Source organism: Columba livia, chromosome 3 (assembly GCF_036013475.1).
Source record: "Columba livia isolate bColLiv1 breed racing homer chromosome 3, bColLiv1.pat.W.v2, whole genome shotgun sequence".
Lineage (NCBI taxonomy): Eukaryota > Metazoa > Chordata > Aves > Columbiformes > Columbidae > Columba > Columba livia.
This window is the reverse complement of record NC_088604.1, coordinates 339,959-355,664: the sequence shown is the minus strand read 5'-3', so window position 1 is coordinate 355,664 and position 15,706 is coordinate 339,959. Positions and strand designations below refer to the sequence as shown.

At 73.6% G+C, this 15,706-nt stretch overlaps 2 protein-coding genes across 4 annotated transcripts; one reads left to right on the top strand and one right to left on the bottom strand.

The window, feature by feature from the left end:
- The first annotated feature begins 423 nt into the window (after positions 1 to 423).
- LOC110355734 (cGMP-dependent protein kinase 1-like) lies at positions 424 to 6,861 on the top strand. The gene is made up of 19 exons (XM_065055340.1): positions 424 to 1,540; positions 1,613 to 1,779; positions 2,053 to 2,166; positions 2,240 to 2,345; positions 2,738 to 2,801; positions 3,003 to 3,080; positions 3,147 to 3,235; positions 3,515 to 3,580; positions 3,661 to 3,708; positions 4,177 to 4,221; positions 4,466 to 4,604; positions 4,716 to 4,846; positions 4,955 to 5,044; positions 5,560 to 5,701; positions 5,803 to 5,966; positions 6,034 to 6,150; positions 6,307 to 6,369; positions 6,453 to 6,528; positions 6,604 to 6,861. The coding sequence occupies exons 1-19, from the start codon at positions 678 to 680 to the stop codon at positions 6,688 to 6,690; spliced, it is 2,649 nt and encodes an 882-aa protein (XP_064911412.1). The 5' UTR covers positions 424 to 677; the 3' UTR covers positions 6,691 to 6,861.
- Positions 6,851 to 14,295, bottom strand: EMILIN1 (elastin microfibril interfacer 1). Of its 3 annotated transcripts, none has more exons than XM_065055332.1 (8): positions 13,984 to 14,295; positions 11,510 to 11,635; positions 10,685 to 10,887; positions 8,829 to 10,616; positions 8,302 to 8,409; positions 8,163 to 8,180; positions 7,764 to 7,898; positions 6,851 to 7,391 (listed from the first exon to the last, which is right to left on the bottom strand). In XM_065055332.1, the coding sequence occupies exons 1-8, from the start codon at positions 14,154 to 14,156 to the stop codon at positions 7,060 to 7,062; spliced, it is 2,883 nt and encodes a 960-aa protein (XP_064911404.1). In that variant the 5' UTR covers positions 14,157 to 14,295; the 3' UTR covers positions 6,851 to 7,059. The 3 variants fall into 3 exon arrangements, with proteins under 3 accessions (XP_064911404.1, XP_064911406.1, XP_064911405.1); XM_065055334.1 differs by having other exon boundaries at positions 7,764 to 7,881; positions 8,164 to 8,180; XM_065055333.1 differs by having other exon boundaries at positions 8,829 to 10,613.
- Positions 14,296 to 15,706: the final 1,411 nt, after the last annotated feature.

Genomic DNA, 15,706 nt, shown 5'->3' with positions numbered 1-15,706 from the left:
AGGTGCAGGTTTAGGTGCAGGTTTAGGTGCGGGTTTAGGTGCAGGTTTAGGTGCAGGTCAGGGTGCAGGTTTAGGTGCAGGTCAGGGTGCGGGTTTAGGTGCAGGTCAGGGTGCGGGTTTAGGTGCAGGTTGGGGTGCAGGTTTAGGTGCAGGTTGGGGTGCAGGTTTAGGTGCAGGTCGGGGTGCGGGTTTAGGTGCAGGTTGGGGTGCAGGTTTAGGTGCAGGTTGGGGTGCGGGTTTAGGTACAGGTTGGGGTGCAGGTTTAGGTGCAGGTCGGGGTGCGGGTTTAGGTGCAGGTCAGGGTGCGGGTTTAGGTGCAGGTCGGGGTGCGGGTCTAGGTACAGGTCGGGGTGCGGGTCTAGGTGCAGGTCGGGGTGCGGGTCTAGGTGCAGGTCGGGGTGCGGGTCTAGGTGCAGGTCGGGGTGCGGGTTTAGGTGCAGGTCGGGGTGCGGGTCTAGGTACAGGTCGGGGAGCGGGTCTAGGTGCAGGTCAGGGTGCGGGTTTAGGTGCAGGTCGGGGTGCAGGGTGCAGATCGAGCGGGCGCAGGTGTGGGTTGACACGGGCTGGGCGGGAGCTGCCGGGCAGGTTAATGTGTCACTGGGCTGCGGTGGCAGCGCGGGTGGGAGGGGACGGCGCAGGAGCCGGAGCGGTGGCACAGGTAAGTGTCCGGGTGCGGGATGAGGAGTGGGGCTGAGTCCCCGGGCACCCGCAGCAGCCACAGCCCGGGGTGGTGGGTGGACGGGACAGGTCACTGTGTCCTCATGCTGTGCCGGAGGCTGCGCCGGGGCCCCTCCAGGCTCCCTCGTGCTGGTGTGGTGGCACAACCTTTGCACAGGGCAGGGAGCGCCCAGGCACGGCGCCCGTGGGAGCCCACACCCACCACGCCGTGGGGCCGCGGCGGGACAGACCCTGCCGGGGCTGCGTGGGGCTGGGCCCCCACCTGGGGACTCCTCCCGCCTGCACCGGGGCTGTGCCTGCGCTGTCCTGGTGCTGCCAGGACCGAGGAGCTTGGGTACAGCGGCACTGAGTGCGTGGCACAACGAGGTCCTGGTGTCCCTGACCATGCCATGGCCACCTGCACCGTGCTGTGCCCAACCATGCCGTGCCATGGCCACCTGTGCCGTGCTGTGCCATGGCCACCTGTGCTGTGCCACAGCCACCTGCGCCGTGCCGTGCCACGGCCACCTGTGCCACACCGTGCCATGGCCACCTGTGCTGGGCAGTGCAGAGCCCAGGCTGGCAGTGCCATGCTGAGCTGGTTGTGCCGTGGGAAGCTGCACCCCGTGCCCCCGGGTTGGGGGCTGGTGCCGCGGCAGGTGACACCGCGCTGGTCCCTGCCCGGCACCCCAGGCACGGGGATGGACGAGCGGCTGCGGGAGCTGCGGCTGCAGGAGGAAAGGACCTTCCTGCGGAGCGTGGCACGGGAGGAGGCGCCGGAGCGTCCCCCCGACCAGTGGCACAGCCGGGCACCGGCCATCTTCCCCGAGCCCCTCGCCAGCGATGCCGCCCTCTGTGTGCCCAACAGCCCCAAGTCACACAGGTAGCCAGCAGGGACCAGGGCGCCAGGGCCCGGGAGTCCGGAGCTGCCCTGCCCGTGTCCCCATGTCCCCAGGGACCTCAGCCTGATTGCAGAGGCCGTGGGCCGCAGTGATTTCCTGCGGCGCCTGGGCGAGGGCTGCCCCGAGGCGCTGGCCCAGAGCTTCACCCCGGTCTGGCACGGCCCCGGTGACACCGTGCTGGCCGAGGGCACCGAGGGCACCGCCATGTACATCGTGGCAGGTGAGAGCGCGGCACTGGCACACGTGGGGGTGACGTGGGCCGGGTCACACGTGCGCAGGCGCCTGTGCGCACACGGGTGTGCAGCAGGGTGAGCTGCTCTGCAGTGTGTGCCTGTGCGTCTGCGCACACGCATGTGCTGTGTGTGCATCCACAGCGGAACACGCACCACCCACGTGCAGGGTGCACGTGAGAGGCTGGGCAGTCCCAGGTGTGCACGTGTGTGCACGTGTGTGCACGTGTGCGTGCGCGAGGCTGCGGGCCGTGTCTCTGCAGAGGGGCAGCTCAGGGTGACCCAGCGGGGCCGGCAGCTGCGCACACTGGGCCCGGGTGACGTGTTTGGGGAGCTGGCCATCCTGTACCACTGCAAGCGCACCGCCACCGTGCAGGGTGAGCACAGCCCTGCCCTGCGGGCCCCCTGTCACCGCAGCCCCCTGACGGCCCTGCCCCTGCTCCGCCGCAGCGCTTGGCCCCGTGCGCCTCTGGGCCATCGACCGGCAGCGGTACCGGGCCATCGCCACCAGCAATGCCAAGCAGAGACGGGCCGAGATCCTGAGCTCCCTGCGGACGTGAGTGCGGCCCAGCGCCCACCAGCACCCGCCACCCCTGGGCCCTGCGCCCCGGCCCCTTGGGGTGGGTGCTGGCCCCTCCTGCCAGCCCTCGCCTGCAGAGTCCCTTCCCTGTCCCAGCCTTGTCCTCATCACCATCGCATATCATCTGATCTCAGCTGCATCCCTGTTCTCATCCCCATCCCTGTTCTCATCCCCATCCCCATTCCCATCTCCATCTTCATTCCCAATCCCTGTCCTTCCCCAGCCCCTGTTTCTCCATCCCCTTCCCCAGCCCTGCCCACCGGCTGTGCTGGGATCCGGGGTGCAGGCAGGGTGCAGGCAGGACACGGGCAGGGTGCAGGCAGGACACGGGCAGGGTGCGGGAGCCCAGCCGGCTGTCTCGCCCGCAGAGTGCCCTGGCTGCGGGAGCTCTCGGACAGCCAGCTCTGCAAGCTGCTGGACGCCATGGAGGAGGTGGGTGGGCACCCGAGAAGTGGGGTCCCCAGCGGGTGGGGTCCCGGGGCCTGGGACTTGCCCCCGTGGGGCCGCGGCCCGTGGGGGGCCGGGGGTGCAGCGCGGGGGCTACGGGGACGTGCCTGGGATGGCAGGACTGGGACCTGCGGGGAAGGGGGACTGTCCCCCCGGCTGTCCCCTGCCCTCCCCATCCCTCCGCAGTGCAGCTTCGAGCCCGGCCAGGTCATCATCCGCGAAGGGGACGAGGGGGAAAACTTCTACATCATCCTGAAGGGCGAGGTGGGTGCGGGACCCCGCGCGGGCCCCGGCGGGGCCGGCCCGGCCTGACCCGTCCCGGTGCCGCAGGTGCGGGTGAGCCGGCGGGAGGGCGGGCGGGAGCGGCCCATCCGCGTCCTGGGGCCCGGACAGCACTTCGGGGAGCTCTCGCTGCTGCGGTACGTGCCCGCCTGCCCCGCACCCCCTGTAACTCCCCAGCAGCACCCGGGCTGTGGGGACACCCGCTGGGGTAACGCGCCCCCCGCGGTAACACCCCCAGTGGTGACACCACCCCCTGCAGTGATACCCTTCCCACTGCCTGTGGCGTCCCCGGGACACTCCCGGTGACCAGGACGGGGCGCGGCCCCGCTCACCAGCACCGGCTCCCTGCGCACACCCGGCTCTTGCCCCCCATGCCCCCCAGCCCGTTTCTCCCCGGTGACCCCTGCTCTGCGCAGGAACACCCGCCGGACGGCATCGTGCCAGGCCCAGGGACACGTCACCTGCATCACTGTGGCCAAGGAGTGGGTGTCCCCATGTCCCCCCACTGACGCCTGTCAGGGCACAGCCAGGACCCCTCCCACTGACCCCTCCTCTGCCACAGAGATTTCCTCGAGATCAGCCCCTTCTGCCCCCCACAGTGCTCGGAGCCGTGAGTGATGTGGCCCCCGGGACCCCCACCCCTTGGGGACCCCCATGCAGTGCTGGGCTCCATGGGGAGCCCCCAGCCCCAGAGGAGACCCCCAGCGTGGGGGGGCCCTGCTTCAGACGGGCAACTTGGGTCCTGCTGGTGATGGGGCAGGGGATGGGGGTCACAGGGGATGAGGGACATGGGGGTGGCCACTGCTGGGGGTCACAGGGGATGAGGGACATGGGGGTGGCCATGGCTGGGGGCTCTGTGGGGAGGGGCCCCAGGCTGATGGGTGCAGGGGGTCAGGGGCGATGGTCCTGGCTGTCTGTGGGTCACACATAGGTCTGTGTCCCCACTGTCCCTGCACCCTGCGCCCGTCCCTGGGGTGTCAGGTGGAAGGGGCTGTGGGGACAGGGCAGTGTGGGTGCCCGGGGTGGAGTGGGGCTGCCCCACTGCCCCCCACCCCGCTCTGGCTCCTTCCCACCCCAGAAACACGCCTGAGACTGAGACACCAGCTCCAGAGGATCCCGGGAGGTCAGTGCGGACGGGGACAGGGATGGGATTGGAGCCGGGGATGGGGGACGAGGCCACAGGGTCCCTGCGGTCACTGGGGGCTGCAGTGTCCCTGTTGCCCAGTTTGGCAGCACTGGGGTCCAGCCTGGTGCTGGGAGGTCCCCGGAGTCTGACCAGCGCCGTCCCTGGGGAGCAGCGGGGGCTCCTGGGCCCGGCAGCCCGCGGCGCAGGGGTGTGTGCTGCAGGGCCACGGTCCCCACTGCAGGGGCTGCGGGTCCCCGAGCCTGCGGCCGCCCCCGGCACCGCTGCGGCTGGAGGAGCTGCTGCCCGTGTGCTACGAGGAGGGAGAGCAGCAGGGCCAGCGCGTGGTGCTGGGCACCGGCGGCTTTGGCAGGGTCGAGCTGGTGAGAGATGGACCCCGCGCCCCCTGCCCCGTCCTGCTGCGGCCGGCGGTGCCGCCCGGTGCCGCCTGGTGCCGCCTGGTGCCGCCCGGTGCCCACGGCGCCCGTGCCCAGGTGCGGTGCCGGGAGCGGCTCTTCGCGCTGAAGCGGATCCGCAAGGACTGGGTGGTGCGGACGCGGCAGCAGGAGCACGTGCGCACTGAGCGGCGGGTGCTGGCGGGCAGCAGCAGCCCCTTCGTCGTGGGGTGAGCGGGGCTGGGGTGTGGGGGCCGTGGGGACACGGGGGGCAGTGCAGGGGTCGGGCAGCGCGGCCGCTGGCCGTGCCGAGGTGCCACCAGCCCCTGTGCTGGCAGGTTCTTTGGCACGTTCCGGGACAGGCAGTACGTCTACCTGCTGCTGGAGTTCTGCCAAGGTGGCGAGCTGTGGACCAAGCTGCGGGAGATGTACGGAGCCAAGCGGGTAGTGCTGTGCCGGGCCATGCTGTGCCATGCCATGCTGTGCCATACTCCGCTGTACCATGCCATGCTGTGCCATACTGTGCTGTGCCATGCTGTGCTGTGCCATACTCTGCTGTGCCATGCCGTGCTGTGCCGTGCCGTGCTGTGCCATACTGTGCTGTGCCATGCTGTGCCGTGCCGTGCTGTGCCATGCCATGCTGTGCCATACTGTGCTGCACCGTGCTGTGCCATGCCATGCTGTGCCATACTGTGCTGTGCCCTGCTCTGCTGTGCCATGCCATGCTGTGCCATGCCATGCTGTGTCGTGCTGTGCCATGCCATGCCGTGCTGTGCCATGCCATGCTGTGCCGTACTGTGCTGTGCCACGCTGTGCCATGCCATGCCATGCTGTGCCATACTGTGCTGTGCCATGCCATGCCGTGCCCTGCTCTGCTGTGCCCTGCGCGCTGTGGCACGCAGCTCTGCAGCACACCGTGCAGCTGCCGGTCCCGTGCATGCAGGCGCTGCTTCGAGGAGCCGCTGGCCGTGTTCTGCTGCGCCTGCGTGGTGGAGGGCCTGGAGTACCTGCACGGCCGCGGCATCGTCTACCGTGACCTGAAGCCCGAGAACCTGATGCTGGACCAGCGTGGATACGTCAAGCTGGTACCGGGCGGGCGTCCCGGCAGCCGCAGCACCAGCACGGCGGTGCCCAGGGCGGGGGGCGCTGGGGGGTCTGTGCTGGCTGACGGTGCTGGTGCCCACAGGTCGACTTTGGCTTTGCCAAGGAGCTGGGGCGGGGGGAGAAGACATTCTCCTTCTGCGGGACCCCCGAGTACCTGGCGCCCGAGGTCCTGCGCCAGGAGGGTCACGACTTCGCCGTCGATTTCTGGATGCTGGGCATCCTCACCTTCGAGCTGCTCGTGGGCAGGTGAGTTCCCTCCCCCAGGGCCGGCCGAACCCCTGCGGCGAGACCCCCACCTGCCTGCGCCCCACAGGCCCCCCTTCCACAGCGCCGACCCCCAGCAGATCTACAGCCGCATCCTGGACGGCATCTTCTCCTTCCCCGCCTTCCTGGGCGAAGCCGCCTGCTCCCTCATCGGCAAACTCTGCAGGTGCGGGGGCGCGGGGCTGGGGCGCCCCGGGCGGGGGGAGGCACACGGGTGCCTCGGGGGCGTCACTGCACCCCGCTGTGCACGGGGGCGCCCCAGGTACATCGTTGTCCCCACTGAGGCGGGCGCCCCCCGCCCTGCCCACCCCGCTCCCCGCAGGCGCCGTCCGGGGCAGCGCCTGGGGAACACGGCCAGCGGCATCCGCGGCATCAAGAAGCACAGGTGAGGGGCGGGGACCCCGCGCCCCCCGGCCCCTCCTGCAGCCCCCCGGCCCCTCCTGGTATTTATCAGCCCCCCCTCCCCAGGTGGTTCGGGGCGCTGAAGTGGCGGAAGCTCTCCCTGCGGCAGCTGGAGGCACCAACCCTGCGGCTCGTCAAGGAGGTGAGGGGGGCTCTGGGGGCTCATGAGGGCCCTGCGGGGGGCAGGAGGGGCCGGCTCTCACCCCGCGTCCCCCAGGGACCCCCCTACATCAACTTCAAGCGTTTCTCGGTCGACTGGGAGCCAGCAGAGGACGAGTTCTCAGGTTGGGACGAGGATTTCTGACGGCAGCGGGACCCCCGGGCTGGGCTGGCCGTGCCCCCCACCCCGCACCCCTGGGTGATGCTGGGGTTGCCCTATGGCCCCTGTTCCCCGGGGTCGGGGTGTCCCCGGGCAATAAACCCCGGGGCCTCAGCCAGGCGCAAGAAGGAGCCGGAGCCCCGGGTACAAAACCCAGTGCCGCGTCTGTATTTGGTGGGGGCAGTGGGGGGCCGAGCAGGTGGTGTGGGGTAGGGACGCGTGGTGGGGGGGAGCAAGGGGTGGGGGGTGCTGATAAATAACAGGACAGGTGGGGGGGGTCCTGCCGGGGTGTGGGGACCCCCCTGGCCCGGCTGGGGCGCCCACGCCAAGGGGGCTCTGGGGGCTCTGGGGGCTCTAGAGCTCGTCGGTGTCGTAGAGCAGGGCCCCGCTGAAGACGGTGAGGGGCTCGTCGGGCGCGTGGGCCAAGCGCCCCGACACCAGGTCCACGCAGAGGGTCTCGCCGGCCGCCAGCGGCAGCAGGAGGCTGAAGACGCCGAGTGCGCCGGGGCTGGGCTGCAGCGCGGCCACCGGCTCCTTCTCCAGCCCCTCGGGCTGGAACCCGGCCGAGTCCAGGCGGGCGATGCCCTGGTTGGAGCGGGACAGCACGGCCTCCAGCTGCTCGCCCTTGTGCCCCGTCAGCACCGCGCTCACCAGGTACCGCCCGCTCACCGGCGCCGTGAACGTGCCTGCGGGGTGGTGGGCGTCAGTGCCAGCAGCCGCCCCCTCCCAGGGACCTCGTGCCCCCAGCGTGGGGTCTGCACCCCCGGGCTGCCCCACTGCACCCCACGGCCATCACTGCACCCCCGGGACATGCACGGCCCCCCAAAAGCCCCCTATCCCATGGCCTTTAGTGCACCCTGGGACCAGGCGTCACCCATGAGAGTGCAGCTCACGCCCCCCCATCCCACCCCACACCCACCCCACAACCCCCATCCACCCCACAACCCCCATCCACCCCGCAGCCCCCATCCACCTCGCAGCCCCCATCCCGCCCCACAACCCCCATTCACCCCACAGCCCCCTTTCCCCCATCCCAAGCCCCCAGCCGTGCCACTCACCCGTCTCGGGGTCGTAGGCGCCGCCGTCGTTGAGCAGCACCTGGTCGAAGGGGACGGTGCCCGGCTCCGCGCGCTGGGTGCTCAGGGCGGCTGAGAAGGCGATGCGGGGCACGGAGCCCGGCGCCCCCACCGCGCCTGGGCACCACGTCAGCACAGGGCTCCCGGCCCAGCACCTCCTGCCCCCCAAAGCACCTCCTGCCCCCCAGCTCAGCAACTGCACCCCCCCTACCTCATACCTGTCAATTTGCCGTGTCTGTGCCCCCCACCCTGACCACATCCCCAGCCGCGCCCATCACCCCAGTGCCCTGTGCCCCCCACTCCCCTTGCACCCACCCAGACACCCCTCAGCTGCCCTTGCAGACCCCCAGGTCCCCCACCAAGACCCCAGCCCCCGCCTACCTCTCTCTCCGGGCAGCCCTAGAGGGAAGGGGAGGAGGGGGATGCATGGCTGGCACGTGGCAGGACCCCCAGGCACTGGGTCCAGCCGTGCCAGCGCTGCCCCACTGCAGAGCAGGGGTGGGGGGGGGCTGCTCCTTACCCGGGGGGCCCATGGGGCCTTGTTCTCCATCTTTGCCAGGGGGCCCGGAGGGCCCGGGGGGGCCCATCTCACCCCTGGGGCCAGCGGGTCCAGGGGGGCCAGGGGGGCCTGAAGGGCAGATGGGGATTAGAGCTGCCCTGGCCCCTCGGCCCTTCCCCTCACCCCACAGCCCTGCATCCCCATGTCCACACACCACAAAGCCCCATGGCTTGTGTCCCCATTTCCCCAGACCTTGAGGCTCCATGTCCCTACTCCCCACCACCCCCAGCCGCGCCCCACATCCCCACACCCCCATCTCTCTGGTAACTCCATATCCCCATCCCTCAAAGGCCCGTGTCCCCATGACTCTACCACGGCCCCCAGGCACCATCCCTGCTCCCCATGATGCCTTGTGTCCCCATGCCCCTGTGTACCCATGACCCCATGACTGTCATGGTCCCCAAGCACTGTCCCTGCAGCCCTGTTTCCCCTGCTCCCCCGTGATGCCTTGTGTCCCCGTGTCCCCATGACCCCATGTCCCCGCGCACCGTCGCGGTCCCGCTGTTCCAGGCGCAGCACGTCCCCTCGCAGGTGCTGCAGGCTGCTGTTGAGGGCGCTGAGCCGGCGCGGGAGCTGCGAGTCCAGCGCCTTGTGCAGCAGCGCGGCGTGTGCGGCGGCCGAGCCGTTCAGCTCCCGCACGGCGCCCCACAGCCCGGCCACGTGCCGGCCCAGCCCGTCCCGCAGCCCCCGCAGCCCCCCGGCCACGGCGTCCAGCTGCTCGCACAGCCCCTCCAGCTTGGCCACCCGCGGCTCCAGCCCGGCCGGGCAGCCCCCGGCCCGCGTCAGCTCCCGCACCAGCGCCTCCAGCCGCTCCTCGCTCTCCGCCTCCCGCGCCGCCGCCGCCGCCGCCGCCTGGTCCAGCTCGGCCACGATGCGGTCGGTGACGCCGCCCAGCTGGCGCTGCCGGGCGTCCTGCTGGTCCAGCGCGTCCTGCAGCCCCTGCACCGTGCCGTTCAGCCCGCCCAGGCCCATCAGCGCCGCGGCCAGCTCGTCCCGCAGCGCCCGCAGCTCGGAGGGCGACGGGCCCCCGAACACGCCGAACCCGTCCAGCGGCGGCTCCGGCTCCGGCTCCGGCGGGGCGGCGGCGGGCCCGGGCCGGGCCGGGCCGCAGGCCGCGGTACACGCGTCCACCTGCGCCCGCAGCCGCTCCAGCTCGGGCCCCGGGGCGCACGTCCGGGGGCAGGGGCCGTCGCGCAGCCCCCCCAGCTCGGCCTCCAGCCGCCCCGTCCGGTTGCGGAGCTGCGCCAGCTCCTCCGCCACGGCCCCCCCCGGCTCCAGCCTCCCCGCCAGCCCCGCCAGCGCCTCCCCCTGCGCCCCCAGCAGCTCCCGCAGCTCCGCCCCGTCCGCCCGCAGCCCGCGCAGTGTCCCGGCCAGCCCGTCCCCGCCGGTCCCCAGCGCCCGCAGCTGCCCCTCGGTGTCCTGCAGCCGCCGCTCCAGCTGCCGCACCAGGGGCCCGAGCTGCCCGTCCCCGTCCCGCCCGGCCGGCGCGGGGGTGGCGGGGCAGGGCTGGCCGCAGCGGGCCAGCAGCCCCTCCAGCTCGGCCAGGCGGGCTCCGCGCTGCGCCCCGCTGGCCGCCAGCCCCTCCACCGCCCGGCTCAGGTTGGCCAGGCGGCCCGGCAGCCCGCCCTGCCGGGGCTCGGACTCGGGGGACCACGGGCCGGCCCGCGACGCGTTCAGCCGCCCCTCCAGCTCCGCCAGCCGCCGGGCCAGCACCGGCCCCTGCCCGCCCGGCCCCAGCGCGGCCGTGGGCAGCCCCTCCAGCCGCCGCTCCAGCTCGGCCAGGCGCCGGTGCAGCTCGTCCGGCGGCGGGGCGGCGGGGGCCAGGCGGCTGCTCAGGCTGCTGATGTGCCGCTGCACCGACTCCACCGCGTCCCGGTTGCGCTGGTCCACCGAGCCCACCAGCTTCTCCAGCGCCCGCATGCGATCCCGGTCCTCGGCCGCCTGCCGCCGCAGCCCCTCGGTGCCGGCTGCACAGGCCGCGCAGGTCTCCTGCAGCCGCTGCTCCAGCTCGCTCAGCGCCAGGCCCGGGCCGGCCCGGGCGCTCTCCTGCCGGCGCAGGCGGCTCTCCAGCTCCTCCAGCCGCCGCTGGACGTGGCTCAGCGCCTCCCGCATCTCGGCAGGGGCGGCCGCGTCGGCCACCTGCTCGCCCTCGGGGCCACCGTTTGCCGCAGGGCGCGGGTGCTCCGGCAGGCCGGCCCGCAGCTCCTCCACCTGCTCGCTCAGCCGCCGCACCTGCTCCTCCAGCCGCCGCACCTTCTCCGCATCCCCGCCACCTGCTGCCGCACGCACCGTCAGAACCGCGGCCGTGCCGGGGCCGCCCCCCGGCGCGTCCCCCCAGCGCTACCTTCGCCCCCCAGGCCGCTCAGGGGGTTGCCGAAGCCGGAGAGCGTGGGGCGGCCGGGCCGGGGCGGGGGGCGGCCGGTGGGCAGGGGGGCGGCCGGCCCCTCGGTGCAGTCCTCGCCCGAGTAGCCCTGGCAGCAGCGCCAGGCGAGTTCCGACACCGTGCGCTGAGCCACCTTGTAGCGGGGCCGCAGGAAGCTCCGGTACCTGCGGCACAAGAGACCCCGTGTAGGGGGGCGGGCGGGGGGAGCGGGGCTGGTCCTGGGCCAGGAGGGGAGGGGAGAGACCCTGCCCACAGAGACCCTGCCCGCAGAGACCCTGACCGCTGAGACCCTGCTCGCAGAGACCCTGCCCGCACAGCCCTGCCGCACAAATGCCGAATGCCCGATCTCTGGGGAAGCCCCGTGTGTTCAAAGCCGTGGGGCAGCAGCTCGGGGCTGGGCAGCCCCAGCCGAACAAACCCCGGCTGTGCTCTGACCCCGGCGGCACCGCTGGCCCCCCCGCGCCGGCCTCTTGCTCAACCGCCGGGAGCCGGGGGGCAGCCCTCGCCCGACCCCCACCCGGCACCGCATCACCCTCTGCCAGCCCCACGGCCCCACAGCGAGGCCGGGCCGGGGAGCCCCGGGCCTGCGGGCTGGGGGGGCCGGTCACCCCCGGCACCGCCGGAGGCCGCGGCTCTTGCGAAAAGTAAACACGACCCCGGGACGGATAAACAGCGGAGGCGGCAGCGAGGGGCGGCGGGGCCGCGGTCAGACCCAGCTGCTCCGGCCCTGAGCCCTCCCAGGGCCCCCCAGAGCCCCCCGGGGCCCCCAGCCCCGTCCCCACTCACGCCAGGACACGGGGGCACTGCAGCTGCCCCCAGGCGCAGGGCTGGTAATCCGGCTTCACGAAGCTCTCCACGCCGTCCTCCACCACGCAGCTCACGCGGCGCGTCACCACGTAGGCACACCAGTTCCTGCGGACGGGCACGACTCGCACCGCGCACCGGGCATGGGCCGGCGCACACCGGGCACCCAAACACACACCAGGCATCGTCCCAGCACACAGCGGGCACCCCAAACACACACCAGGAATGGGCTGGCACACGCTGAGCACCCCAAATACACACTGGGCACCCCAAACACACAATGGGTATCCCAAACACACACCGGGCACCCCAAACACACACTGGGCACCCCAGTCACACACCTGGCATCGTCCGGCGCACACCAGACACCCCAAACACACACCGGGCATTGTCCCAGCACACAGCAGCTTCCCCAGCATGCCCCCCGCCCCAACGCACACCAGGCATCGTCCTGGGATGCATCAGGTACCCCGGCACACACCGGCCCCCCAGCCCGGCCCCACGCTGGCCCTGCCGGCCCCACCGGTAGCAGCCGACACAGCCCAGCGCCGCGGGTTAATGGGCCGGATCCTGCCCTTTCATCCCCGCTCTGCCGGTGGCATCAGCGTCCTTTGCCAAGCCCCGGCCGGGGCTGGCAGCCCCACAGGAGCGGCTGCAGCCCCCAGCCATGGGGCAGCTCCGGGGAGCCCTGTGGGAACTCGGGGCACCTGGCAGGGCTCGGGGTGCCAGGGACGCCATCACACCATGCTGTGGGGCCTGTTTTGGGGATGGGTGCCCCACATCTGCCCCATCACTGTCCCACGTGTCCCTGGTCCCCTGCACTGGTGGGGCCTGGGTAGCCACTCATGGGGGTCACAGCCCCCCCACGGCCATCGAAGCCCCAACCAGGAGTCTGCAAGGGGGAGTCACCGCCCCGGCCAGAGCGAGCAGCAGGGGCGAGGGACGGTGACCCTGGGGGCACTGCCCCCCAGCACAGCCACGCCCGGGCTGGACACAGCCCCCCCCAGCCCCCCGGCCCCACGGCGGGACCCCCGCCCGGCCCCACAGGCTGCCGGGACCCCGGCGCAGCCTTATATGGAGTGAGCGGAGCCGCGGCCCCGCAGCCGGCACCCCCAGCCCCACACGGAGCGGCCCCCCCGGCAGCCCCGCAGGGACCGGCCCCCCCGGGCTGTGCTGGGGCCCGCGGAGCCGCGGCCGGTTCCCGGCAGCCCGGCTGGTTCCCCTCAGGCCCCGGCTGGATTCCAGCTCCTCCCCAGGGGCCGCTGGAAGTTTCTGCGCCGACCGACACCCCCCCCCCCGCCTCCTCCACCCCATCCCCCGGCCTCCCCGCGTCCCCCTGGGCCCCACGCCCGCGGGACCCCCCGGGTTGCCCTGGGGTCCCGGCGCCCGGGACCAGGGACGGGGTGGGACAGGAGCCCTCCTGAGCGGGCAGGGCATGGGGACACAGCCCGTGCCCCAAGCCGTGGGGATGGGTCACTGTGCCCCCCGAGCTGCCGCAAACGCTCAGCCGTGTCCCTGCCCGCCGCGGTGCTGTGGGGCTGGGCTGGGGGTGCCTGCCCCATGTGCCCCTTCCCAGGTAGCCCCCCAGGTCTGCCCTCCTGCGCTGGGCCGCTGGGGCCGCCGTGGGGCCGCCGTGGGGCCGCCGTGGGGCCGGGCCGGGAGGAGCTGGCCGCGGCCGTGCCGGTGCAGCTCCACCCCGCACGGCCACACTGATGTGGCCGCGGTGAGTGTGACCCCAACCCGGCGTGGGGCCACCCCCAGCCCTGCACCCCCCAGCTCCCCGACCCACAGGCACCAGCTGCCCCACGGCAGCCCCACCCTCGCAGCCCCTGGCACCAGCAGCGACAGGGACAGGGACGGGCACGAGGACGGGGACAGGGTGGGTCCGGGCCCCTCACTCCGTCCCCGCCAGCGCGGTCCCTGTGCCGGGGTGCATGGCACCCGTGAGTGATGCTGCGGCAGGACCGGCCCCGGGATCCCCGGCACCAGCACGCCCGGCGCCGGCAGCCGCTGCCCCGGCCGGCACGGCCCCCGGGAGCCGCAGCTCACCGGGCGCCCGCTCCCCGCGCCGCGTCTGTCCCGAGCCCCTCGCGGTGCCGTGTCCCACGTGCAGCCCCGGGACCGTCCCCTCCACGTGCGCCCACCGCCCGCACCGGCCCTGCGCCGGGACCGAGGGTGGGGCGGCCCCGGCAGGTCCAGGCGCCCGCAGCGCTGTCCCGGGCACAGCGGCACCGGGCACAGCGGCACCGGGCACAGCGCACCCGGCACAGCGCACTCCGCACAGCCGCACCCCGCACAGCCGCGCCCGCCGGGGCGGGACCCGCCGCCCCTCGCCGCGCATCCCGAGCTGGACACGGCACGTGCCGCCACCCGTGGCATCGGCGTGGGCAGACGCGCCCGGCTCCCCCAGCGCCGCTCGGGTCCCCTCCCAGCACGGCCCGGCGTCGCGGTCCTACCTGTGCCGGCTGGCGGCCCGGGCAGCACCGTGGGCCGCAGCGGGGCCCTGGGGGGCCGTGGCCTGGACGGCGCTGAGCGGGGCGGCCCCCCCGGTGTAGAGGCTGTACCTGGGGGGGAAGTTCGCGGCCAGGGCCTGAGCGGCCAGGAGGCACGGCCAGAGCCAGGGGGCCATGCTGGCCGGGCAGGCGCGGTGCGGCGTGGCGCGGTGGGGCTCGCTGCGGCTCGGCCGGCACGGCCCAGCTCAGGAGCGCACGGCGCGTCCCGCGGCGGCTGCCTGGCTGCTGGCTCTGCGCGGCTCGGCACGGCGCGGCTCGGCACGGCCGCTCTGCCCTCCCCTCGGCCGCGCCTCGGCCGGCCCCTCGCCGCCAGAGCCGCCCCGGCGCTGCCCGACGACTGGGTCCCCGGGGCCCCCCGCTTCCTGCCCGCTGCGGCCCCCTCCCCGGCCCGCGCAGCCCCCGGCGCGCCGCGGCCTCTGCCGGGCACCGCGGCCCCCGCCGGCCCCCGCCCCCGCCACCCGCACATCTGGTTCTCGTTAGGCCGGGACGCCAGCGGGGACGGGAAGGGGGGACGGGGAAGCCAGAGAGGCCGGGCAGGGGGCCAAGGCGGCCGGCAGCCAGCGCGGCCGGTGCTACCGCCACGGCCTCCCGGCCACGGCCCCGCACAGCGCCTGCACCGCCATGGCCGCTCCTGCGCGTCCCGCTGCCCGTTGACCCGCACACCGGGGCTGCCCTCGCCGCTCCCCGGCTCGGCGTCCCTGGGCCAGGCCGGGGCTGCCGCGCTCCCCATGGCCCCGGTGCTGCTGGCACGGCCCCCGGCACAGCCCGCAGCACAGCGTGGCCCTGCTGGCGCTGGCCAGGGCTTCCTGCACCCGGCCACGTCCCCGTGAGCCCGCGGCACCGTGTCCCTGTGCCGGTGCCATGTCCTGGTGCCAGCCGTGCTGCTCCGGAGCTGGGCACAGCCCCATGCCCCCGCTGTGCTGGGGACAGGGGTCACCGGGGCCACAGGGACCCAGCCTGGAGCAGGTGGTGACACCGCAGCCACCCCGGCCCCATGGTGGGACAATGGCCACCCTGGCCCGGGCCTGCAGTGGCACCACGGCTTCCCCACACCAGCGGTGATGTAACAGCCTCCTGGTGACATCACAGCTTGGCCCCAGCCCCGGTGACGTCACGGGCTGGCGCGGCAGCCGCGGGAACCGCTGGATCGAATGTGGGTTAAACACAAACAGCTGCCGGAGCTGGGCGGGGGAGGGGCGGGGGTGGGGACACGGGGCGGTTGGCTCTGCCCTGCGCCGCGGACCGCGGCCGGAGCCGGGGGGACAGTGCGGCCGGGACCTCGTCCCCCAGCGTCCAGCGCTGTCCCCGCTGTGGCCAGGGACGCAGGGGGAGTCACTGCTGGGACCCCCGGGCTGTGGCCAGACCTGCACCCGGCCCAGTACAGCCCAGTATGGCACGGCACGGCACAGCCCGGCACGGCACGGCACGGCACGGCCCGGCACGGCCCGGCACGGCACAGCCCAGTATGGCACGGCACGGCACAGCCCAGCACGGCACGGCCAGTATATCTCAGCACACCCATCCCGGCCCCGCCGCCCCGCGCTCCCCATCCCGGCCCCACCAGCGCTATAATTAACTCCGGCCGCCGGGACTCCACCCGCCGGCCCCGCCGCCCGGCCCCGCCCACCGAGCCCCGCCCCGGTGTAGCCCCGCCCCGGTGTAGCCC

What these genes read in the sequence shown, in the direction of transcription:
- LOC110355734 (XM_065055340.1), top strand. Translation starts at nt 678, where the DNA reads ATGAGGAGTGGGGCTGAGTCCCCGGGCACCCGCAGCAGCCACAGCCCG. An exon ending in GCGCACCGCCACCGTGCAGG is followed by an intron (nt 2,167 to 2,239) that starts GTGAGCACAGCC and finishes GCTCCGCCGCAG; the next exon opens with CGCTTGGCCCCGTGCGCCTC. An exon ending in CCCTGCGGCTCGTCAAGGAG is followed by an intron (nt 6,529 to 6,603) that starts GTGAGGGGGGCT and finishes CGCGTCCCCCAG; the next exon opens with GGACCCCCCTACATCAACTT.
- EMILIN1 (XM_065055332.1), bottom strand. Translation starts at nt 14,156, where the DNA reads ATGGCCCCCTGGCTCTGGCCGTGCCTCCTGGCCGCTCAGGCCCTGGCC. An exon ending in GGAACAGCGGGACCGCGACG is followed by an intron (nt 8,410 to 8,828) that starts GTGCGCGGGGAC and finishes TCTGCCCTTCAG; the next exon opens with GCCCCCCTGGCCCCCCTGGA. An exon ending in CGCCTACGACCCCGAGACGG is followed by an intron (nt 7,392 to 7,763) that starts GTGAGTGGCACG and finishes ACCACCCCGCAG; the next exon opens with GCACGTTCACGGCGCCGGTG.